General features: G+C 37.8%; 1 protein-coding gene across 2 annotated transcripts in view; it reads right to left on the bottom strand.

Annotated features, from left to right (window-relative positions):
* Positions 1–1,781: 1,781 nt before the first annotated feature.
* LOC306907774 (carboxyl-terminal PDZ ligand of neuronal nitric oxide synthase protein) overlaps positions 1,782–27,226 on the bottom strand; it is a 63,484-nt gene continuing 38,039 nt past the window's right edge. Inside the window, exons 3-11 of one of the 2 annotated variants that reach the window (XM_079480142.1) lie at positions 21,464–21,556; positions 21,267–21,325; positions 20,888–20,996; positions 18,275–18,428; positions 18,024–18,157; positions 15,753–15,908; positions 12,358–12,523; positions 10,005–10,296; positions 1,782–4,230 (exon numbers count right to left, since the gene is read on the bottom strand). In XM_079480142.1, coding sequence (XP_079336268.1) covers positions 3,711–4,230; positions 10,005–10,296; positions 12,358–12,523; positions 15,753–15,908; positions 18,024–18,157; positions 18,275–18,428; positions 20,888–20,996; positions 21,267–21,325; positions 21,464–21,556 — 1,683 coding nt within the window. In that variant the 3' untranslated portion in view covers positions 1,782–3,710. The remainder of the gene's footprint in view (positions 4,231–10,004; positions 10,297–12,357; positions 12,524–15,752; positions 15,909–18,023; positions 18,158–18,274; positions 18,429–20,887; positions 20,997–21,266; positions 21,326–21,463; positions 21,557–27,226) is intronic. The other variant, XM_079480143.1, reaches the window with a different exon arrangement.

Here is a 27,226-nt window from a genome sequence, read left to right as displayed (position 1 = left end):
GAGGATCTATAATTTCTGGGAGCATCTCTTTCACTAGATTTGTAGGTATAGGGTCTAACATGCATGAAGTTGATTTAGATGATCTAATGATTTTAGAGAGTTCATCGTGATCAATAGTAGAAAATAAACATAATTTCTCCTAAGAGGTGCTGTAGTTAGTCGTTTGTTCAGCGGTTTTCACTTCTGGTTGCATAGTTATAATTTTTTCTCTAATATCTTGGATTTTATTTGTGAAATATTTCATAAAATCATCACTGCTATGCTGGTTTACAGAATCAGAAGTCGCTGACGATTTATTTTTGATTTTTAATTTAGCCACTGTATCAAATAAAAACCTAGGGTTATGCTGGTTTTCTTCTATTAGTGATGAAAGGTAGGCAGATCTAGACTTTTTAGGGCTTTCCTGTATTTTTTATACTATCCTTCCAGGCAGTACGAAATACCTCTAATTTAGTTTTCTTAAAGTTGCGCTCCATTTTTCGTGCCGCTTTCTTTAGAGCCTGAGTGTGTTCATTATTCCACGGTGTCGGTCTGTCATTTTTAATCTTCTTTAAGCGCAGAGGAGAAACTATGTCTAGCGTTTCCGAGAAGGTGGCATTAATATTTTCAATGGTAAAGTCAAGATCTTCAACGTTATTACTCATGCTAGAGATTTGAGACAATTCAGGCAAATTATCAAGAAACGCACCTTTTGTAGTCGACGTTATTGTTCTACAATATTTGTAACTTGGAGTTTGATTTGCCACCATTGGGTAGTGAAGCAAGCATGATACCAGATAATGATCCGAAATGTCTTCGCTCTGCTGAAGGATTTTTACGTCGCCCACGTTTATACCGTAAGACAATATTAAATCTAAAGTATGATTACAAAGGTGAGTAGGTCCCGACACATGTTGACTAACGCCCATGAAGTTAAGAGTGTCTTTAAAAGCCATTCCTAAAGCATCTGTATCATTATCTACATTATCTACTGTATAAGAGGTTTACGTTGTTATCCCAGTAACTGCACATAATTAACAGTAAATTATCGTTAACAGATCACGTGTGAAGGGGACCTTTTAAAAAATACCAGAAAATCAGTACAGGTAATTTACTAGTAAAAGTTGTGTCATTATCAGTAAAATGTACCAGTATAATGCCATATGTGTGAATGAATATGATGAAGGGTGCACTGACTGCTTCTGGTCAATCATTCTGAAGTGCATATTCTGCACTGTGTATCTCTTCATAGCCCCCACCCATTTCACATTATCTGTATACACAGACTCCATGATTCACCCGCACCTCCTCAGTTCACCAGCGTGGTGATTAAATATAGTCATAGTGACTAATGTTCACAGGTTCAAATGACATCAAACTCACAGTATAGGCTACTTTAATTGTATTGTGTTGTGCATAATTATTTCCCCTCGTCTGGGAAACTGCTTATACAGTTAAAATGATAGTTCACCCAAACAAAACAATTCTGTAATTATTTACGCCCCCTTTTGTCATTTGAAACCTGACTGACTTTCTGCAGAACATTAAATAGCATATTTCGCAAAAGAATGATGGAAACCATTTACTTGAATTGTTTTGTGTTCATAAACCATACTGAATAGTTACCGTTAAATTTTGGAAATTTGAGGCTAAGGGGTTAATGAGGTAACTGGGATATAAAATGAATGAAGAACAGATGAATCACCCCTAATATCAACAAAGCCACACTTGATGTAGTTACTCCGCAATATCATATAGCAATTTAACAAAAACACAATTGTTCATTTAGAGGAAAAACCTGTACCCTGAAAAAAGTTTTTTTATTGCCATAGTTTTATTTCAACAATACAATGCAAATAATTTCTTTTCCCCCTCTTTTCTTTTTTCTATCTGCCTTCCTTCTTCAGGTGTCATGATAATCCATCAGCACCACTTCTTTTATTAGCCAGGAATTCCTAATTTTTCATCCTTCTGTCCAATGATCATTTAATTTTCCTCTTTTATTTGTTCACATCAAGATGTCTCCGTTGACTCATTTGGAAATAATGAAACATACTTTCATTTAACTGGCACAAATTTCACAGTGTTAAGGCCAAAAAGGTTACTCTGTTTGAAATATTCCAGTATAGAGATTCAAAATAGAGCTGGTCATCTACATACAGTCAGAACAAAGCACAAAGTGTCCTTTTTAAAGTGAGTTTTCCACAAAAATAAAACATTTAAATGACAAGAAGCAAGAATGAAATAATCTGCTTTTTTGGGTGGACTTAGTGTGTCCGTTTAAGGGTACAGTTCAAATGTACCTTAATTAACAGTACATTTTATGACAGTATATAAACATACTCTTCGCTCAGTCGGGTTTGTAGGTTCAGTGATGGATCCCTAGTTTTCTAAACTCAGTTTTTTGGTCTCTATCTTTTCACCTGTAAAATAATCTTGCTTCATTTTTCCCTGATGCCACTGAATCAGAGGTGTTCTGCTTATCAAGATGTCTACACACAATCATGTCCCTTTTAAGACAAATTTTTGTCCTTAATCATCTACCCACTCAAGCTACCATGTTAACTTATCCAATCTCACATGTCACATAATAAAACCAATTGCCTGCCAGTGTGCGGAAAGAATAAGATTTTTACCAAAATGTGCACCTATTTCTATTTTTGACCAGGGCTGGAAATGAGGGGAACACCTCAAAATGTAATAGATTTCCATATTTTATGCATAATATGACCTTAAATCACTATGCAAGTTTCATACATAAATAAAGTAGAATTTTCTGCATCTGTGGTTAAATCCTATAAAATATGTTCCAGCTAGAGTCCCACCAGCGAACCTCAGCCATTTCTACAACTATCCTTTCAGTTTTAAAGGGATAGTTCACCCAAAAATGAAAATTCTGTCATCATTTACTCACCCTTGAGTTGTTCCAAATCTTTATACATTTCTTTGTTCTGATGAACACAGAGAAAGATAGTTGGAAGATTGCTTATGACCAGACAGATTTTGCCCCCCATTGACTCCCCTAGTAGGATCAATTACTTAATTTTTTTGTTCTGTAGTACAGAAAAGAAGATCTTTTGAAGAATGTAGAACAGAATTTCCATTTTTTGTGATGTATTACTAAGTCCTCATGCTAAGATTCCCTTTATCCATTCTACTTTTCTTTGCTACATAACTGTTTTACAACATTCACGAAACGTAAGAACAATATATAATTCGATCATGACAGCAAACATCAGTAGAAAAATGAGACCTGAAATAATATGGAAACAAAACCCATCAAACATCTTTAAGACAAACACACAGCTATCAGCACCCCTAACTAGAGCAAGTAATCTGTCAAGAGCATCAATTCACCCCATTCATTGCTTATTTGAAGGTTAAAAATAATAACATATTTTTAATCTACAAAAATACACTATCCATCTGTCAATAGAACTCTATTCTGCATCATACTAAATATTCTTTCAACAAATTTTAAAGATAAAATCATTTAAAGATCTTGCAGACAAAGGAAGATTATTAGAATACAGATCTTATTATAATACAAAAGATCAGTCAGGGGTCATTGGCCTAGAAGCCAAAGATTCAATATGCTAAACAACAGTGTTAGGGTATTTAATTATACCTTGTGTTTCTATAACAAAACTTGGAGTTCTCCAACACTGGAATCATTATTTCATAACGTTCGGTAAAAACGCTTTGTAGATTCATCCCACTTGCTTAGAATCCTAACTCCGGCATGGGATGGGATCCTCCAAAAGCTCATCTTCGCTCAGGCTAATATGAAGACAGGTGTCATTCATGGGCGAAGAAAACGGAATTGTTTGCTCATAGCCGACGGGGGTGGCAGAATTTGGTGGCGTCACACCATCTACAGTTGGATGATCCTCAGGCAAGCTGCTGCATGTACTGGACGTAGAGATTAGAACGGAGCTCTGGTCATCAGACAGATCATCTCTGGACTGAGGGGAAATGAGGGATTTATCATCTTTCGAGCGTACACCAGAATCTTCGCTAACCGAACCTGATGCACTGTCTCCACCGGTGAGAGAGTAAAAATCTCCAGGTGAAACAGAACAAAGTGTGATGTTAGCAAATGAGGTGCTACTGCTCACATTAGAAAGTACGTTCCCATTTACAGCTGGGGACTTTGACTTCGCCTCTACACCCGGAGAGAGAGTCCTGTTCGAGCGTTTGCGGTTGAGTGGCTGAGGCGGGGGATCCAATTTAGGGATGATTTGTTTAATCCTGCAGACACAAAAGTTAAGCACATTTTGGCGGTTAATAGGTTTGTCAGGGTGTATTGTGTATAAACACTGGAACATCACAAAGCAGAAATCGTGAGAAAAGCAGCGTGGATGTGATCAGACGCTAGATGTGTTCGACGAGTGTCTTGTGTAGTGTTGAATAAACAATATAAGCACTTAAAGCACAATTATTATTTTAAAGACAATTTCCATTTCCTCGGTGTGTGTGCACTTATCTCTGTCCCATAGCTCTCCTGGTGGGTGAATTATGTCCAAAAGGGGTAAGAGAGAGTGAGCGAGGGAGAGAAAATGGAAGACACAGCTGCAGGTTCTTGTAATAATGGCCCTACTAAAAATAACTGCAATGCAGTCACTCAGCATGGGACGGAGAAAGCCCTGCGTTAATGTCTCTCTCGCTTTCCCACTCGCACACATTTAACACCTATTAACCACACATATGAAATAGACCTATAACAAAATCATAAACACATTTAATAAAGCATTAAACCTATAATGTAGAACATGAAATAATCAAAAAAGTGTAGATATTATTACTAAGATTTTCTGGATGATTTCTAACTGGCCAAATATCTGGTCTCTGGATCTGACTTGCATTAGAAAACAAAGCTATTTGAGATATCATTTTTGTCCATTACACAAATGATGTTCTATGAACATGCAGAATGAGTTTAAATCATGTATAAATATCATATTCTGATAAAAAGGTAACATCGTACTAGGATAAATTGTCATATCATTCAGCATTCACTGTGGCATAACATTCAAGGGCTGGTCATTTACTCATGGCCTTTTAGCTGTTGGAGGATTCAAATCTTTAAGATTCCCTTCCACTTTTTATTGTCCTACCAATATACATATGATGACATCAGCAATCCTGTCTGCCCTTTGACCAAATGCTGTCACATCTCCTCCTCCACATCTCTCCCACTGGGAGCTCAAAGGAACTTACATTGTCAACTTATCCTGTGGGTGTCGTAAGCCTCAGCAATTTAATTCTCTGCGGATTTGTAATACACACCTGTCTCTGGGATTGCATGTACTGTAACAAGAATAAATGTAAATAACAGAAATACTGTATATTCTGTGAATCCTAGAGATCTTGAATGGGCTGGAGTCTGTTGTTTTGCAAGAGTGGTGAAATCGTGCAGTAACCATTTAATTAAGTCATATGTAAAATGCTTTGATTATACTCTAAATAAATGTATGCTCTGTGTTCTCATCATATTGTAAGATATTCAATATTGCACTAAGCGGTGTCGTGACAGGCTGTGGAGCTGTGGATGGGGACACTAGTGACAATATCGTGTTCCTCCGATGAAAAATTAAAAACTCCCTGTGGGAGAGCATTAGACTCGCTTTATGTTGTGGTAATATGTGACTGTGTGTTGTTTGTGTAGATTTTATTGATCCTTTAAGGGAGTGTGTGCAGTCAACATAGCAAAAGGAGTGGACACACACGCGCACATACAAACACACACTTTTGTTTTCCTATTACTGAGGTCATATTATAGATTTGATATCAGACTGATATTTTCTATGCCCTAAACCTAACCATCACAGAAACATGTGCATCAATCTGAGCCTTTTATCTGGTGAAGACCAATAAAATATCTCAAGTTATATATTTATGTTAGAGAGGACATTTGGGCTGCACACAACTTTAAATCATGAATCTACCAATTCATTGCTTTAATAATGTTCGTGTACAACGCAGTCTCCAATATACCACACAATGCTCACGCAACCTTTTTCCATATTTTATTTAGCATGTTTATTAAGCCATCTTCCTCATGGGAACCACAAGCTAATGCCACAGTACCAGGTTCAAATCTGACCCACGCATACACTAAATGAACACTGTTCAGGTCATTTGTGCAAATGCACCACTGCACTGAACATTAATGTCCATATAGCTTGCTAATGTATTTAAAGATCAGTACAATTACACTGGAGGTTGGTAAAGCAGAGTGGAGATGAAAGGAGAAGAGATGGGGAGAGCAAAGGAGAGAAGAAAGTAGAGAAGAAACAGTACTACAGAGATGACATATTTTTGCATGCCAACCCAAAAATTACACATTTATGTTTTGTATATCAAAATAATATTAACAAATGAACACAACATTTGTTACTTTAAAGGTCTAAATACAATCGGCAGAACATGAGGCTATAAACAGACTACACTACGGCTGCTCAATATCAACGTCACCACCACAAATGTTGCTTTGATTTTTCAAACTTTATTAAAAACGTTCCTTTGCAAGTAATTACTGATGAATTAATCCACGTTTTTAGACATTTGTGCCCATGTTACATTATTTGTGCCTTTAGTTTGCAACCGCCGTTTTTTAAGACACAATTAAGCTTTAAAATAATATGAGTGGTGTGTTTTATGTCAAAAATTTAAACTTGAAAATATTTAGAGGTTTTGTTATTACAGACCTTATTTCAGGTGACTTGCCAGAGCCCATTACAAAAACCCCATAGACTTGCATGGAATTTGCAATGTTGTTACAACCGTAGACCTAAACGGACAAACTGCTCTACAGAATGTGTTTCATAAATATGTTTTTTCATTCGGCAAAGAAGCAAAAACGTGATGACATCTCAGTCCTGTGTCAGCCTCTGTAGTGTTTGGAATCAAAGGCTCTTTTATTCACAGGTATGGGCTTTTCCCAAAATCATTTCTTCATAAATTAAGCATGTTAAAGGTCTGGAGTTGGTCTATGTGTGGTGTTTGCATTTGAAACAGACCACAGTTACATTTAAAAAAAAAGTCCGTCAGAAAGATGCCAGGAACATTAAGAGTCACCAAACCAACATTGGTACATTCTGAGAAAAAACAACACACTGGTGAGCACAGCAACAAAACAATCCTCTATATGAGATAAAAGCGTTGGGCGGTAACATTATTCTCTCCATGATGAAGAAAAACACATTCACAACATCTAGACAAGTAAGGAACAGAGGGTTCACAACAAGGTGCAAAAGCCTAAAGATTGGATGGGTAGACTAGACTTCTAAAAAAGCCAAACAAGCTCTAAACAAAGATAAACAAGATATAAATGTATTATTAGCCTGCTTAAGATACAAATATAATATTTGGATAAGGCTTGGAATATCTCATGATATGAGCAGACAACATCTTCAACTGTCCAATTACTTTTGGTCCCTTGAAAAAGGTGGGAGCTATATATTAAAGAAGTGTAATTCCTAAACCCTTCAGCTAATGTGGATAAATAAAGCTGAGTGTGTGCACTTTAAGACAATATTTATTATATAACTGTCACTTGAAGATATTTGGTACACAGCTAAAATAAAACAAAATGTGCCTCTGTCCAAATATGTATGGACCTAACTGTAACTTTATTTAGTTTTTATTGTTAAGAATGTCCCAAAATGTACTTGAAGAGGCCTTAATAAGAACAATTTAGTGTTCAAAGTAAAGCTAATATAACACGTGTACGCGCACACCCGCCTCAACAGCAGTAATCAAAGAGTGAACAGTAACTACAAGAAATCAATACAGCAATCTGCACAGAGCCGTGTCATTAAAACCCTCCATGTACTGTAATCACCTCCCTTACATTAACACAATTAAACTCAAGACAGACAAACAAGCTCACGATAACATGGTTTTGCAGTCCATAAACACAGGAAACTGATGGTCTTAAACGAATGCTATACATCAACAGAGACAGCAGAACAGGAGAGCGTGAGACACAAGGAGAGGTATAGTAATAAAAGAGAGCAAAGGTTAGATGGTGTTGACTGTCACAAGAGAGACGGAGAACAACCACATCCAGCAGAAAAGTTCTCGTTGATATTAACATTGAGTGACAGAATAATGGGTAAATGATGGACAGTTGAATTAAACCACAGTCAAGGTGATGAGACCATGCTGAACACACACGGAGCACTATCACAAATGCTGGACAACAACTGACAAACAGTAGTCTGACTAAAGTCAAGTGAGAGGTATTCTTTGTTTTATTATACTATCTTCCGGATCTTCAATGTAACAAAAAGCTCATGCTGACTCTGATCTACTGTAGATATACAAAGGAATAGACTGCACTTATATTTTTACAATACAAAGCAAGCGTCTGACCGCGCGTGTGTTCCTATGAGTGCATATTGCAGAGTCATAGCTTTAATAAGTGCAGAAATGAATGTTTTTTTGTGTGCAAGCTTCCCACAGACACTAAATAAATCACTTTTTTACACACGCGGCAAGCAAGCTTATAAAAGTAGAATGCACAGACACCAAAACATCTTTACACACACTCTCATTTACTTTCTTCTGCCACGGCAAAACACACAAAAAAACATCTAAGAAAAACAACAACGTCAAGAAAGCTAATCAAAGCAATGAGACACCTCCACCTAGAAGGAGAAGTGCAATAAAGGGAATAACGTTGGGAGTGTTCAGTGTGCGCTGCAAATCTCAAGAACCAGAGTAGCATTTGCTTTTAGACACACAGAACTGAATGTGCAGTCCCAATAAAGGTCAACATTTTTCATTACTATTCAAGGAAACATATGAGCCAAAAGTCGGGCAGTGTGGAAAGATTGTTCTCTCTTTTCTAATACACTTTCATGAAATGTGTTTACATTGCCTTCAAGCAATATCCATTCCATCAGTCTGCTGTCTGTGTACGGAGAGAGACAGACACAATGTGGCGAGGGGGAGGCGCCTACAGGGTGGAGTCAGAGAGGAGGTGGAACTATTTTTAGAAAACTCAAACACCAGCCAAATGTAGTGAAATCCTTCTGCTCAAACATTTTCCTTTCTTTATTAATGTTGCAGAAGGTTACAGACCCATAATTGACACAATTATATTGCCTTCCCTGCTTTTGTGGATTTTGTTTTGGTGCAGATCACTTCTGCTCTGTTCAGCACATGCGATTATTCGTTCCAGATGTTTCAGATCACATTTTCCACATTTTAACAAAATGCAAGCTATTATTACGAACCCCATCAGGAGGTGGTAAACACTGAGTGCATACACTGTAGACAGCAAACCTATAAACAGATTTTTGAGAGTCTATAATGACTGCAAAGATTGCATATCCATCTACAAAATATGGACAGACAGTATATGCAAATGTTTGTGAGCATAATTTACGTTTTATTTAGTCTCAAATCATTCTGTGGGCAGATTGAGGAACAGGAAACATGAAACAGACATCCTGTTCTTTCTAGTCTAATTTTCTTAATTCTTGAATCGTGATCTCACCAGCATTCATCACAATGGCTTTCCTACATTTTCTTCCCTGCAACCTTTTTCTGTTCTTCTCAGAAAATTATTTCTCGGTTTTTAGATGTCTTTTTTCGTAGAATCATTAGGTATCAAACTGCAGCTTTTTCGCGTGCAGCCTTACACACGTTTCTATACCCTATTCTATTCCCCTGGTTATGCCTGATTTTTTTCTCTTCCAATGGAGATTTGGGTTTCTCGCCTCTGTTTGCCTGGCCGGGGGGGCTGCTAGAATTTTATAGTTTTATTTAATTAACGCTGCATATAGGAATTTATAGTCTGTCTGATATTTGAACTGTGTTTTGACTTGCATAACCTTATGTTTTGGTTATAGTCAATATTTCAACATGTTTTCTTGTACAGCTGCTTTGTAACAATGAAAATTGTAAAAAGCGCTATATAAATAAAGTTGACTTGACTTGACTATACCCTAATAAAACTTTCAGAATGCCATTTTTTTTGAAAAATTTGGTGCTATTTATCTGGATGTTGTTACCTCTCATCAAGTGCTGTTGAATTCAGAGTGTCTAGCTTAGCAACTTCTTTTCTTGCTGTATCCAATCGCTCTTCGCTTTTTGTATTCTCTGGCTTCCCATTGGTTGTGATCGTGGCTACGCCACACAGGTTGAGAAGATTGAGGTAGGACTCAGCGTAGGTGGTTACAGGAGGGTTCACTGACTGGCCGGCTGGAGTAGAAGTGATAGGTTGGTCTGAGCGAGGTGTGTAGAGGTTCTTGAGGTTGAGAGAGAGAGAACATGTGGGCACGCTCCTCCATGGTGAATCTTCATCTGCAGTGAGACATTTAAGAATAGTGGATTAGGTTTGATTTTCAGTCCCAGATTTGTTCAGTCCAAGATGTGTCACTTTAGCACCAAGGGCTATGCTGTTTATTGGCTTCCTGGTACATTTTAAATAGAAAATCTAAATTTGGTCCATTTCATAGCTATAGTTCCTTTAAAGCCGGGGTTATCAAACTTTTGCCACTCATGGCCCACCAAGGACTGTTTAAACAATTTCCAAGGACCACCTTTCCAAATATGAAAGTATGAACACAGACTATTCATATCTTGTATGCCACAGTAGCAGACTATATAGATATATAGAAGTAAGCTATATAGATGAAAACTGTTGTATAATCATAGAAAAGACTTGGCAGGTCTACTCAGTAACCATTTATTACTGAAACAAGACCAGCCCGGGGGTTTTGTGTTCAAATATCTCTGTAAATTTGATGGTTTTAGTGCATCATTCGACAAAACTTCTCCCCATATAACACACTGTGTCTTCGGCTTAGTCTCAGTGCTGACGGATATGATGGTGGCAGCTTTTACCACCACGGCGGTAATGGAGAAATCAACAGCGGTTGTGCGGTGGTTTGGGAAATATATATTAATTATAATTCATATTATTATATTTGCGTGTAGCAACCACATGACGAGTGGGAGCGAAATATGGACCCTATTTAAATACTTGAAATTGTTAAACACTTGAAAATGAAATATGATATCTGAATTAAATGAGGATTAAACATCCGTCCATATAATTCGCAAATCCATCAGTGAAACAGCACACTACAGCATATAAAATATTTCTATAAACATCAGTAAATAATGAGAACTTAAATGATTAAAGTTGAATATTAAATAAAAAAACTCTTGTTGCAGTGACCACCGTCACAGCCTTAATTCTCACCACACACTACAACACTTTTGCTTGCACAGGACTGTCTCCGACATCTGATTTTCTTTTCAGAAAATGAGACATTTTACATCATTTGCTGCAACGTAATTTACTGTAACGTAATTTATATTTGAAAGTCGTAACGTGTTCAATCTGATGTTGTGACGTGATTGGACATTCAATCTGATGTTGTGACATGATTGGACATTCAATCTGATGTTGTGACGTATTTGGTGTTGCAACATTCAAATATAAATTGACATTTAGATAATATATCTTGACTCGACTTTTGTGTTTCTTTGTAAATGCATAAGACCTATTACATCATTGACACATTTTGTTGTTTTGCGGTCCACCAGAAGGGCGCTTAGCGGCACGGTTGAGAATCACTGCTTTAAAATCATAGTTCATCCAAAAATGTAAATTCTGTCATCATTTATACTACACCTGTATGAGTTTCTATTTTTCTGCAGAACACAAAAGAAGATTTATTTGAAAGAATGTTGGTAACTGAACAGTGGTAGTACCCATGACTTGGTTTTGTGTCAAAAGAAGTGAACGGTTGTACTTTACATTCAAAATAAAAATTAATGTGTACAAAATATCTTCCATTTTCTTTTGCAGAAGAAATTCATACAGAATTGAATTGACAAGAGGGTGAGTGAACAATAACAGAATTTTCATTTTGGGTGCACTGTCCCTTTAAGAAAGCCTTTGGAAACACAGCACATCAGCATCCCATGCTGGAACCACCATCCAAAACTCCACATATGCTGGAAACCAGCTTTTTGCCTTCCTCAAGGTCACAAGAAGCTCACTCCAGCGTGCCAACACATATCTTTAGTACAGTACCATCGCACAAAGCACAAACTTATGAATAAACTCACACTGGCATTACAGTCGGAGTGAAACCAGGCACAGAGCCCAGTGCTGATGAATCAAACTCCTGCGCTAAACTCTGAAATATATTATTGTACAGCAGCCACTTCAATAACATCGCTGCCTGCCAAAAAAATTATGTATTTGTGTCTATGACTGTTATTCAGTCTCTCTCTCTTGCCATGCCAGTGATGGCCACCTTAATGCAATAAGATCTCGTTCAATGAATAGTGAACACAGATGTCACTAAAAGCTTTTAGTTTTCAGGTGGATTATGGGGTGTGTTTTACTCTGTGTGGTTCCGTTGACTCGGATCTCCAGCTGGCTGAGGTGTTTGACCAGCAGGGCCGTGTGTTGCAGTAAATCACGGTTCTGCAACAGAAGCTGGTGAGTTCTGGCCTGCGCCTCCATGCGGGCAGCCGTTTCTGTTGCCAGCTGATCCTTCAGGAGCTGCACCTACAGTAAAGCGATCTCACAGTCAGTTAATACTAGAAATCAATGTCGACTCTAATTGATCAATGGCAACTTTAATGAGCCAAGGATTACAGTCTGACAAATCCTAGATTAGGTAAAATGTGAGAATTGATCTGTATTGTACACATTTGATTCTGGGTATCAGAATAGGAAAAAAAAAGTGAGTAGTGCTTGTCCATGTGAAACTTGATGTTATGCTATAGGGTGTTTTGAGTGGTCAAGACATTTCTTAGTTGATGTTAGCACGTTCCTATGGTTGCTAGTGGATGTTTTGAGTGGTTAGGGTATTGTTATGCAGTTGCTAAGGTGTTTTAAATGGATGTCAGTGTGTTGCAATGGTGTTCTGGTTGATTGTAAAGGTAACACTAGGTGGTTGCTATGATGATCTGGGTGGTTGCTAGGGTGTTAGAGCATTGTTATAGGGTTACCAAGGTGCTCTGGACTGTTCCTAGGGTATTATTTGAGTGTTTTGGACGTTCACTATGGAGCTATTTGCTAACCAGTCAAACGGGCCTACTTAGGTCTTAGGTATGATTTTCTGGACCGTAGATATGGACCAGATTCATCTTTCAGTGTAAAGGGCGTTTTATGGTTGTGCGTAGGACCTACACCGTAGGCTGTGCGTATCTCTGTTTAACAAGACGTGCACCTCTCCAAAAATGTAACAATGCGTCAACTCAACTCGGACCCTACGCTGACCACAAGTGCTATGATTGATCTGTTTGAACCAATCCCTCAAGTCAAAAACTCAGTGATAGACTACGTGCACACTGCCAGCCTTAAAGCTCAATTCCGATTTTTTTGCTCAGATCTATGATCTTGTGATGGTTATAAACTGAATTGCATGTGCAAAACAACAACACGAAGCACGGTGTCATACAGAATTAAGCAAGGGTCAAGTCGGCGGTGTGTTTGACTTTATGCGGTGCTGAGCGGACCGTTCTCGCGGCGCGATTTGAGAGGATTCCTGGGGCAGTCCGCTCTCAGGGTGTGTGCAAGCCGGTGTTCTGTAGAATTGTCCTACCCTGTCAGAATTTCCTACAGCAGGGCAAAACTTAATATAATCTTAACCACATTGACCAAATAAACCAATAGGATGATTTTACAATGCAAAATACTCTGTCAGTCCTACCAGTTTAAAATAAACACATATAATAATGTGTAAATACCCTGTCAGATTATCCTACCAGCATAAAAGAAACATGTAGGATTGATCTAAAGCGCAATACCCTATCAAACTGTACTACCAGTATAAAATAAACTAGAATGTAGAAGGTAAGTAGAATTATTTAATAACGAAAATACACATTCAGATTCCTGTAGCAGGATAAAATAAACAGGTATGATGATTATTATATAGTGCAAGATAATGAAGTAACATTGATGTGCGCATGCCTGGTAGGATAATCTGACTGGTAGAATGAAATTTCGGGACTCAATGTCATCATTCTCCCAGCATGGAGTTGAACACACCTGTATGTTTTACCACCGTGTCAGCACAACGCGAGTGTTGGATGCAAAGCGATAAAAGACAATAGAAACCATTTTGGTCATATTGCAGCGACGGTTCCAGTGGAAAAATGTCTTATAATGGATTATGAAGTAAATTGTTGCATCGCATCGTGCGGTGTAGACAGTGCAAGGGCTTATGTTTATAGTCTGATGCTTAATGTTTGGCAACCCAGCTGTGAAGTACACTTCCGTCAACACAATGGCATCTGAAGCTTTAAATCAGTGCAGAATTGTGACGCATGTAGATCTACAATGACGCAAAAGTTGCATAACATAAGTAAACATGGTAATAATATAATTACAACAGATTATACAATATTTAAGGAATAATTGACGATGGGCCTTTAAATTATTAGAAAGTTACCTTTGCATTATCTTTTCGACTAATTGAATGAACCGCTTATTCCGCTTATACCACGATTACTACACCACAGAACATTGGTGCAATTCAATGTTTGTCATGTTATCGTCTTTTAAATGCTGTTGATGGTAGAAATCTTGCGCATTTCATTTCTGTGCACGCTTTTCCATTTACAGTCAAGTTTGACATTATAAACATCATATCAAGAGCAGGCTGACGTGTGAGGTGATGCCCTGTAGGCTACACTATAACCTTTCTGTTATTTAAACTTGGCGAAGTGATATGGAACAGTAATGCGTTCGGCAGACCTGGAACATCTTCATTGATATGCGTTTATCAAAGGTTAATGAATACCCATAGAACGTTTGTCAATCAATCAGTAAATGATTTGTTCTTTTGTATTTAACATCTCAAAAGTGACTATTTACTACCAATATCACTGCTTCTCAGATGCACGCGTAAAAATGAAAACCGCTGCGTTGCCTACGGCATAGGTCCTAATACCCATGGCCATAACTTACCCTTAAGTGTCCTCGACATTTTCACACATTTTGTCGTCCAAAAAAAACGTCTCACCCACCCACATAGATAGTTTTTATCCAGACAGTGTAAACATTAAATCAAGAGACCCCCTGACGTTTTGTTTCTATATGACATCTCTGTGTGAATGACAACGGTTTTCGTGTTTATTTCAATTTCAATTTTAAGTTCTGTTGAGAAATTTAAAGAGCAACATCTGAAACAAAGTTTATAGTTGATAGAAGACATAACTGAAAACTCCATTAAATCTCCAAAGATATAACAAAGCAACATGAGTCATGAAGGGGCTTGTGTGCAAGTGATTATTTAATTTTCCTCATATTGTAATGCAACATGCTAAGTGTGTCAGTTTTTCCTCATTCTTTCATACGATGTTATAATCAAAACTTCATATATATTCAAAATAAGAACAAATGTCATGTAATAGAGATAGAAATGACAGAGTGAACCAAGATGCCCCCATCAACATTAGATTCTGTCTCCTTCCCTGTATTTGTTTTTGCTTTGTCATGGTTGTGGAAATTGATTTAGGGTTTGAGGTATGCAAGTGCTTTTCAACAAAATAACTTTGTTAGAAAATAAAGTACAGGGTTGTGCAGAATGAGTGCTTCTGAAATTGCAGGGGTAGGGTAATAAATCTGTACTGTGAAAGAGAACAGTTTGTGAATCTGCCTGTAAAAATAAAAGGAATATAACTGTGTAACTGTTTCATGGAGCCTTAGCTCCTCCCAGTGTTGAGAAATGGAACTTTTCAATGTAATTCATGAAAAGTATGTGAGTGAGTGTACGGCATCTTACATGTGCTACAACAATCTGTGTTTGTTGTTGCTGCTGAAGCAGCTGCTGTTGGAGGAACTGCAGGCGGTGTCGGGTAGCCAAAGGTGTGAGAGAAGGAGAGCAAGGGCTGCTGGGAGCTAACGTGTAGAGAGAGTCACCCTCCAGATTATGCAAAGACTGTAAAACGGAGAGACAAAAAAAGAGAAAGCGAGACATTAAAGACAATCATGCTGTTGGCAAAGATTCACACAGCTGTGAAAACTGTACGGCAGAATTATTATATTTCCTTGATAAAAAGTACATTTAAAGAACTGCCATTTTATGAAAAATATGTCATTTCTTTTGGGCTGAAAATGTTAAGAGCTCCATAAGAAGCATCATTTTAAAAAGTGGAACATTCCAATGCTGTTCTACACAATATCAGCGTTCTCTTTTGAAACCCCTTTTACTGTTTACATGAAGGTTATTGGTTTTAAGAGCGTTTTGGTTAGTGTGTTCTTAGATTAGGAGAGCACGTTGATATCTGAATGCAGTCACAAAGGGCACATAAAGTGCTTTTATAATTCAGAGGAACATATACACATACACATACGCATATACTCACACAGGCAGAAACTAATTTTCTCTAAGTAGCTTTACTCAGCCATAAAGAGGATGAGACAGAGACAAGACTATAGGGATCTAAACACTAAAATGCTGCTCTGCTTTCATAACAACCAATAAACATGTTTTTAGCTATCATACATTCTATTGGTTTATGTACAGATTTAATAATTATTAATGCTAACCTGTCTTTATAAAACCTTTCATATGGAATGGTTATTTATAATAATAATATAAAGTCAAATTTTTGTTAACAATATAATGATAATAAATATTATAATTATTGCTAGTAGTAGTATAAAATGTGGCTCAAATAGTTGTTCCCCCTGCCAGATATTGACAAACCATACATCAATGGAAACTTATTTATTCAGCTTTCAGACGATGTCTTCCAAATTCCAATGTTCGTCCAAATAAGTAATGTCTCCAAATTTTTCCCTAAACTATCGTTAAGTAATACCAAACACACACACAATACAATAATAGTGAGGTTTAAAGTGGCAAGGTCACAGTAGCAGAAGATATCTACATATTGCCAGTTATGGTTTAGTTGAAACCAATGTGACTCTTTTAGTTTCTAAGATGAAATGAAACCAGTTTGAAACAAAGCACATTACTATGCATCTTAGTGAAAATATAAACACATGCTATTGTGATAACTAAATGCAGGGCAGCACATGAAACTAAGCAATTATTTGTTCCGTGTAATAACCCATCTTTAGCACTAGGTGGAGTTGGAGGTTTAAAATGCAAAGTGTACAAACAGGCACAAACAGAGGCTAGAGATAGAAGGACATGTCTCCAAAAGCAGGTAACAACTGCATAAATGAAACTGGCTGTAAAAGCTGCCCGCATGTTATTATTTGACTCGCCCATTATCAACGATACACACAAAGTCCATGGAGTGTCTATCTTAAGGAGGATGACAAAAGCTAACAGTTAATCTACATTCTTCTAGAAAAAAACTGCAACAGTGGATGTTTTCAGTCTGTCTTCCTTTCCACTCGTCCTCCAGCAGAGGCATTTGTTATGAATGTCAACTGCAAAGCTAATGGGACACCACTGCATCTTTGATGTTTCACGTCGAAGGAACACATGAATGCATTATGAACCTGAGGCAAAATTAATATATGTAAATATAACATGAATGAATGCATTATCTCTGTTTCCAAACAGGAGGCCTGTTTGCACTGGGAACTTTTGTTTGAGATCGAGATGATATTTTTCTTATGGTTCATCATCCTGAGATCCAAAAAAAGAAAATCTAAATTAACTTTTAATTTGTATGGTTCTGTGATGGTTACTTTCTAAGTGTTCACAACTGTTTAACCAAAAGGATGATGTTTATGATGTCTGAAATTCTGCTTATTTCCACCAAAACATAAAATCCCTGCTGCTATGTGATAGTATTCTCGCATCTGACACCCTGACGTGATTAAAGTCAAGGGAAGGATTTTGAAAATGCTTTGAGCAGCACTGAACTATGCAGAGTGTGCAGCCCTGAGGCATCAAAACAGCATCACAGAGGAAGACGAAGGAGACAGAGATGTAAACTAGGGAAGAGAGAGAAGCTGAAAGATTTGACTTTATGAGAACAGCAGTATTTCCAGCCGATCAGAGACACTTCACAGACATAAGGGGGACGAAATGATGCAAGAGCTTCTCTTTTACAAAAAAAACCCCATTCACCTGCAGGGTTTGTCCAGTTTTCACCACGCTGAGCTCGGACAGGCTCTGAAGAATGTCATCCATAGCTTGCTCGCTGAGCTTCTTCGACTGCGACTCTGTTTCATCTTCATGTTCAACTCCTGTCAGGTGTCGACCTGTGACAATGGAACAGAAGTCATGCAATATTGATCAACATGTTATGTCCGAGGATTTGTGATCAACAGTTATGACATGCTTTGCATTAAGGCTATGAAGTGATGGCAGAGTGTCACCTTCAGGGCTGGGCTCTTCTCCAGACTGATCGCTCTGGCCGTCTGCAGGGCCGTCTGGCTGCTCATCTGCATTCTCCTCAGCGTGCTGCAGACTCAGCTTATGGCACACCTCAAACGCCTGGCCGACTGTCCGCACTATTCGCATGGCCTGACTCTGACAGACAAAGGAGAAATGTAACCATACGAACCAAACACATTTAGAACTGTGACAAATTAATGTTATTTTGTATAACAAATGTGCAATTTAATACATTCATTACTAATTATTTTATTAGCAGTCTATATAAGACCTTACAGCTCACAGTGCATGTCAGAGTAAATGAGAATCATGAGGTCAAAGGAACTGCCTGAAGAGCTCAGAGACAGAATTGTGGCAAGGCTCAGATCTGGCCAAGGTTACAAAAACATTTCTGCTGCACGTAAGGTTCCTAAGAGCACAGCGGCCTCCATAATCCTTAAATGGAAGACGTTTGGGACGACCAGAACCCTTCCTAGAGCTGGCCGTCAGCTGCAGGGACAAGGACAACTGGTTGCAATCGAGGGAAAGATGAATGCGGCCAAGTACAGGGATATCCTGGACGAAAACCTTTTCCAGAGTGCTCAAAACCTCAGACTGGGCCGAAGATTCACCTTCCAACAAGACAATGACTAAGGAATAACGAAGGAGTGGCTTCACAACAACTCCGTGACTGTTCTTGAATGGCCCAGCCAGACCCCTGACTTAAACCCAATTGAGCATCTCTGGAGAGACCTGAAAATGGCTATCCACCAACGTTTACCATCCAACCTGACAGAACTGGAGAGGATCTGCAGGGAGGAATGGCAGAGGATCCCCAAATCCAGGTGTGAAAAACTTGTTCCATCTTTCCCAAAAAGACTCATGGCTGTATTAGATCAAAAGGGTGCTTCTACTAAATACTGAGCAAAGGGTCTAAATACTTAGGACCATGTGATATTTCAGTTTTTCTTGCTGTTTTTCTTGGGGTGCTGTGTGTGCATTAATGAGAAAAAATTATACTTAAATGATTTTAGCAAATGTTTGCAATATAACAAAGAGTGAAAAATGTAAGGCGGTCTGAATACTTTCCGTACCAACTGTATATATACACATACCTGTACAATTCCTCATTAATGCAATTATCTAATCAACCAATCAGATGGCAGTTGCTTCAATACATTTAGGGCTGTTGTCCTGGTCAAACAATCTCCTGATCTCCAAACTGAATGTCAGAATGGGAAAGAAAGGTGATTTAAGCAATTTTGAGCGTGGCATGGTTGCTGGTGCCAGACGGGCCGGTCTGAGTATTTCACAATCTGCTCATTTACTGGGATTTTCACGCACAACCATTTCTAGGGTTTACAAAGAATGGTGTGAAAAGGGAAAAACATCCAGTATGCGGCAGTCCTGTGGGCGAAAATGCCTTGTTGATGCTAGAGGTCAGAGGAGAATGGGCCGACTGATTCAAGCTGATAGAAGAGCAACTTTGACTGAAATATCCACTCGTTACAACCGAGGTATGCAGCAAAGCATTTGTGAAGCCACAACACGAACAACCTTGAGGCGGATGGGCTACAACAGCAGAAGACCCCACCGGGTACCACTCATCTCCACTACAAATAGGAAAAAGAGGCTACAGTTTGCACAAGCTCACCAAAATTGGACAGTTGAAAACTGGAAAAATGTTGCCAGGTCTGATGATTCTCGATTTCTGTTGAGACATTCAGATGGTAGAGACAGAATTTGGCTTAAACAGAATGAGAACATGGATCCATCATGCCTTGTTACCACTGTGCAGGCTGGTGGTGGTGGTGTGATGGTATGGGGGATGTTTTCTTGGCACACTTTAGGCTCGTTAGTGCCAATTGGGCATCGTTTAAATGCCATGGCCTACCTGAGCATTGTTTCTGATAATGTCCATCCCTTTATGACCACCATGTACCCATCCTCTGATGGCTCCTTCCAGCAGGATAATGCACCATGTCAAAAGCTTGAATCATTTCAAATTGGTTTCTTGAACATGACAATGAGTTCACTGAACTATAATAGCCCCCACAGTGACCAGATCTCAACCCAATAGAGCATCCTTGGGATGTGGTGGCACGGGAGCTTCGTGCCCTGGATGTGCATCCCACATCTCGGTCAAATGCAAGATGCTATCCTATCAATATGGGCCAACATTTCTAAAGAATGCTTTCAGCACCTTGTTGAATCAATGCCACGTAGAATTAAGGCAGTTCTGAAGGCGAAAGGGGGTCAAACACAGTATTAGTATAGTGTTCCTAATAATCCTTTAGGTGAGTGTATATACTGTATATTTGGTCATAGTACAGTATCACTGTACGATATGACATCGTTTCTTCTGCATTGTTCATACTGAGGATGTTAGAGATGTTGCAATTATGTGGGTCATGTTACTAGAATAATTAACAGCTAAGACAATGAGGTGAACAGTATCCAAGATAATGCCCTTCGTAAAAATCACTTGCTCACGGACTAGATAGACTGAAAAAATTATAATAGACAGAGTCTGGCAAAAAAAAAACATACAGAGAAAAGAGAGAGAGTGATAAAACCAGGGATACTTTTTTTGCACTTCACGCAATCTGCTATACCTTCTTTTTGGATTTGAACACATTACATCTGAATGAGTTGTTGGATCCATCACGTGCAATATAGCTGAAAATCTTCAGATCCTGAGAATCATGGGATACGTAGAAGATCCTGGGAGGAAAGAGGAGAAAATGTGAATAGGAGAAGATTGTTTAAAGTCTGTGTAACCATCCAAGGTAAATTAAATTATGAAAATAATGAAATTTAATGACGATTATGCTGTTAACTTCAGCTGTAGTTCCACATTGATCTGTAAGATAAATTCTCTGAAATTGTATTCTATTACACAATTTAGTTTTTCCGTTTATATTTTATGTATTATTAATGCAAAAAAACGACTGTTTTTTACTGATTTTAGGCAGTGAAACAGCTCTGTATCACCTGTATATTGGGTCGTGCATAACCAGCATCTTACTTTCGTCCCACGTCCACTCCTTCCTCTAGAGATCAAAAGAGGAAAAGTCAGAGGACTTCAGAAACTCAAATGCAGATTCTCCTTGTACACTTGAAGAGAACAATATACAGAAACATATTGCAATATGCTGAACAGTATAATGATGTCATGAGGTCACACATGCCTTGGGCTTTTTGCGCAGCATCACTTTGACTCCATCTACTGATACCAACAGGCTTACTTTCTTCTTTTTGACGCTCTTGGCCTTGAACTCGTACTGTAAGAAAAAAATGAGCCATTTAAAACCATTTGCAAAACTTTTTCAAAGATCAATCACAAAACCAAAAACATACTCCTAATGAGATTAAAATGAAAAGATGATTAAGTCAAAGATCACGTAGTTGTACCAAATCAGCTGTTCTCATTACAACATGACACCAGAAATTGGAACAAAAAATGGCACCCAGTGCTACTCCGACAACCTCATTGGAAATACATTATAGTAAAGTAGTGTTTAACAGAAATTATTAATGTTTTCAAGGAACATGTGACTGGCTTCTTAACTTATCTCAGTTTTATTTAAGCTGGAGTAGAGGAGCGGAAAGCATTTTATAACACTTGGACATAAGCCAACGCTTCTACCTTAACCTTCACTTCCAAAGGACTCATTCTTTCTTCCTCTAACTCACCTTTTGTTTTTTTTGAATCCCCTTTACCACAGATTTACTTTGAGATATTTGATTTAAAGTTACAGAAACGTACAAATCTGTTGACAGAAAAGTCCATTATGTAAGGAGACTAGAGCCCTGTCAACAACAGGGACCTGCCTACCAAGACTACAGTAAAGACAACAAACTTTTAATTCATGACATTACTTCTGATATAAAAATCTAAAAAGTAATGTAGCAAAATAATGTTGTTTTTTCCATATTATGAATAAGATAATTCCACAATGTACTGCCACAAAGGACAGTTAAAAAAATTATGTAGGACTAAGACTGGGCACAGAAAGACCAATTATATATACATAGTGTTTAATCTGAAATGAACGAATGTCTGACTACATATTTCTGTGCCCTATGCATTTTGGTGGTTGGCACAGGGCTCCCTTTTCTTCTACAAAACTCATTCTTACAACATGTTTCTGAAATATTTCCACTTTAAAAGATTCGCATTGGGTTGTACTTAAAGACGATGCCATTGACTATCGCCGATGGCTGATAGACGATATTAAGCCAGCATCGTGATTCCAGCAAATGTTTCACTTTCATCAAATGACACTCACTGCTCTGTGCTGCGGGCTACAAATCAAGTTGTAAACATATACGAACAAACACCACACTGTACATATCGGACTAGCCTGACTTTATAAATGTAGAGTATAATTTATCTCGCTGTATAAAGACAAGGCGCAGTCCCGTCTTACCTTATAACTGTATAAAGAAGATGCCTGTCTGCGCAGCCCGTGTTGTATAAATAAGACGCGCAGCTCGCTGTATACGCACAGTTTGCAAAGATCCGTCTAACTTTGTAACTGTGCTGTATAGACTGTTTCATCGGAGGTGACCCCCAGTTTTGTTTGGCTAATGTCTAACTATTTATATTTTATTTTATTTATGTTAATATTAATTTGTATTATTGCTTTATTATAATACTGTGAAATAAACAATTTGTTGAATTTTGTTGTATGTTCATTTTATTTAATAAACAATTTGTTTAATGGGTCCTGTAGTTCGGTCGCATTTAAACACAGCGTATGGTACATTGACATCTAGCAGTTGAGCTTGATATTGGTGTCTAAATATAAAATATTGGAGAGACAAGTTTAGCCAAGTGACAATTCTTCTCGGCTTCTTTCGAATGTTTTCTGAAATAATCTACAGGCACTCTATTGTTTGAGAATGTGTACTAGAAGTTCAGATGGGGTTACAAAAGTGTGCATGCGCAGAAACGTTTGTTTATGTTGTTAAGATGAAACCATCTATAAAGATGCGTTTGCGCAGCCCGAGTTGAATAAAGAAGCTTGCGTTGTATAAAAGATGCACCTCACCTTATAACTCTTTTGTTGAATATAACATCAGAAAAATAATATAATCTAGCCACGGTTTATAACTGCGAAACTCGCGCTGTACAGCTGACACGCCTGAATTGATGCCCTGTTCGTTCTGTATAAAGAAGATGCGTTTCTGCGCAGCTCTTAGCTTACTTTATAATGCCCCAGGGCGATGTCATTGTCAATCGCTATGTTTCACTGTAGCTACCGTCCAATGACAATTTGGTAAGCATCGCCCAACCCTAATTCACATTGACTCAATCTCTAGGTCTTCAGGTTCTTTTAAATTTGAGGTAGATATAAATAATTTCTGTTGAAATGCATTCATAATTGATGTCAAATCCTGGAAGGAGACAGCGCTACACTCATTCGCCCGCACACTACGCAAATTTGTCCATCTCTTGCGGGCTGTAGGAGAACAAGGGTACATTGGTGAAAACATAAATACATCATGAAAAGTACAGGGAGAAAGGACATGACAAGTCCTTTGAAATGTAGAGATCACAAATCAAATGTTGCAAACTATCCTGTCAGTTTTAATAATATCATTTTTCTATTGAAGCTGGACTGAAACACTTCAGGACATTTCTGTTAAAATGCTCATCAATTTGTTAGGTCTGTTTAAATGTGTAAACATAAATGTGTGGTTTGCAGCAGTGCTCACAAAGCACCACACTTAGGTACATCTATAGAATCTAACTTTCTAAATAAAGATGTTAGGTCTGCTTTATCAAATGAAGAGTTTAATTCCAAAATGAGTTTTCAAAAATAATTTTTTTACTGTGCATTCCAATTAATATCAATCAAACTGCAGCTGGTTGGTTTTGATTTAAGCCATAATAACAAAGAAAAAATACAGCTAACTAACACAATAAAAACATGATAGCATAATAAAAACATGATTTTTTTTAAAGTTCTTAAAAATGGAACCAGACTCTTCAAATAGTGATCGCAATGGCATCTAAAATGGATCCAATTGTCCTATTTGCATAGCAGAATTCTTTCATTTTGTATGTATTTTCCATCGTTTTTGTCCTTTATTCAAGAGTATCGAAAAGCCCTAAAATAAGACGTTACACTGAAGACAACAACAAATGTTCATGCGTTTCATTTAAATTAGGGCTGCTCGATTATAACAAATATAATAATCATTAATATTTGGACCAATATTGAGATCACGATTATTTACCACGATTACTCATTAACTTTTAAAACAACATAGTGTTGAATTACTTTGTATTAAAACTGTGAATTAAACTGCAAAAATAAATGTAAAGATAGAGCTATAAAGGAAAGGGGTGCGCTGTGGATTTTAGCACAAGAAAAGCGAGAATCCTCACAAAAGGGAATAATCGTTTTACCTCGATAAATTTGTTTTTGTATTTGTTGAAGGCCAAAATGGTCGATTACGATTAATTTTTTATTAGTTGCACAGATCGAATTAACATAAGCTTATTTAAACCTTACAATTTAGACACGGAGTACTATACACTAGTTTTAATCATTTTTTAATAATTTAAAATCACAAATCACGTAAAATATTTAGTTTAAACTACCTAGGTTTTCTATGGAGTTCCTAATACAATCAGAAAATTAAAAGCGGAACAATCAATTCACATCTATTCAGAAATGAATGTCCTTCGACCAAAGACACACATGCATTCAGGCCTTTAGGATCAAAAACACAAAGGAAATACAGGAATCGAGGGACACGATTTGTCTATGGAGCGATTTTAGTCTCATTAATTATTCACGCGTAAAACAAGATACACAAATGCGTAAACAGTTTTGCATGCATAAAACCTAATTTACGTGCACTTCACGTGCGTAAAACAAAACTATTTTCTCACAAAGTATGTTTCGCAAACATACAACTGCGCACAAAACTTTCGAAAGGTTAAAATGTACACGTTTGTATTGTTATGCGAATGTCCTAATCGTCACACACGTGTGAATCGCATTGGACGTGTGTGTGTGTTTTTTGAGACTCTCCTGGCAACGCAACCCCTACCACTTGGGTTGTCATACTCTTTAGCCAATCAGATTCAAGCTTTCCATTCAACCAATCACAACCCGCTGAGGGCGCAGGACTCAAGGAAAACGGCTCTGCGCAGCTTTGGTAGGCGGCACATATTTTGTTTTGTAGGCTAACGTTACATAGTTGAACCGTTCACGGCGAGTCTGTTTTTATGTTTTTAAATGTTGCTTACGTTACCATTACGATGTGTTTATGTGGTTGCCAATCCAAAATAATAGAGTTGTTACATGAACATAGATGATGTTGGTTACATGTGGAATAAAGTATTTTTATCGACTGCATAATCCCTTCAATGGCGTTTACAGAAGCCAATAAGGAACATAACACGTATGTCTAACTAGACTATATTAATTTACATGAAGAAAGAACTACAAAGTCAGGGGAAACATTACAGTATTTCAAACGGACTTGACAGAACGCATAGTGAAATGAGACCAGGTGGACAGCAGCGAAGTAAATTGAGTATTGTAGGGCTGCAACAACGAATCGATAAAATCGATAAAAATCGATTATTAAAAATGTTGGCAACGAATTTCATTATCGATTCGTTGTATCGCGCGACTATAACGCGCGCCGCATGTTTGAGTGGCGTGAGCGTGGCGTTTCTGTTGCGTGTCAGCTCTGTGGCGGCTGCGTCGTGTTTTCTGTATCTTTGCACACCAGCACCGTGCCTGACGCGGCGCTGGCGCGCTGCTGCTGCTATAGGTGACATAGAGGGAGGCCGCCGACAGACAAGGGTCTTGTATTCACGACAAGTTTAAACTTTTTTCACATAACCTACACCTTCCAAAATCCGAAAAATGAGTAAGTAGGCTGTCTGTTTATTTAAATAACATTTCCAAATGTTTTGTAGCTTTATTACCTGATGTTGGACCGTCACTCAGATGACACACTAGACTACGTTGTTATTGTAGTGTGTCATATTTTTTTCCATTTTTAATCACATTGTTAAGAGCATAAAAAACAAAAATAATTCAGTCACCAATACATTTTGGGGTTTAATACGAACCACAATTCGTATTAAGATGATTCTCAGATATGTTATTAAAGATGTAACGTAATCAATTGATGCACGTGTTTACTTTATGCAATGTGTGTTTAAGATGGACATAAATTAATATTCCCATTCAATGCAATGTATCTTTTCATTGGATATAGCCTAAGCATTTTCTTGGAGGAAGATTTTATGGAAAAAAGTAGTTAATTGGAGTATTCATTTGCAACATTTTAGTAATAATATCTCATACTTAATAGGAATATTAATGTATAATTTATTTCAATATTCACTTGTTGTTTCTCCAAAAATGCATTATAAACATGATTTAAGTCCTGATGTTTTCTACAGTGGACATGTAAACCCCGTAACGTGTAGATGTTGGTTTAATGAAATTCAATTTGAAAATACGATCAAATAAATGATGATTAGCTTTCAAACATCAAAATGGCATTCATTAATATGTATTCGTGTACAAAATTACATATAAACATCTTTTCCTATTCTATTTTGCCTGGAAACGCTTCCAACACGCTTGCGTGTCTCGTGAAAAATAGGCGTCGATTCAATTCCTAGCATGCACGCGTTTTCCGTGCGGCTCGTCTCACGCAGGCAGTGTGCAAGCTCTAACCTGTTAACATGGGAGCCGATTTAAAAACGGTCACGCCAGGCTTCTGAGACGCTCACGCCACGCATCTAGTGTGTCACAGGACTAAAAAAAGTTGATCGCGCCGCGCAGCATAGCGGAGAAAAAATAAATAAAAAAAGCAGAGCGGAGGTAGAGGAAAGACCATCAGAGAGACCCGAAAAAAACAGCAAACCATGAGAGGCTTCTTGATGGGAAATGCATCATGTAAACCAC

This window comes from Barbatula barbatula (genome assembly GCF_947034865.1).
Source record: "Barbatula barbatula genome assembly, chromosome: 2".
NCBI classification, from domain to species: domain Eukaryota; kingdom Metazoa; phylum Chordata; class Actinopteri; order Cypriniformes; family Nemacheilidae; genus Barbatula; species Barbatula barbatula.
This window is presented reverse-complemented; position numbering and strand designations above follow the sequence as displayed.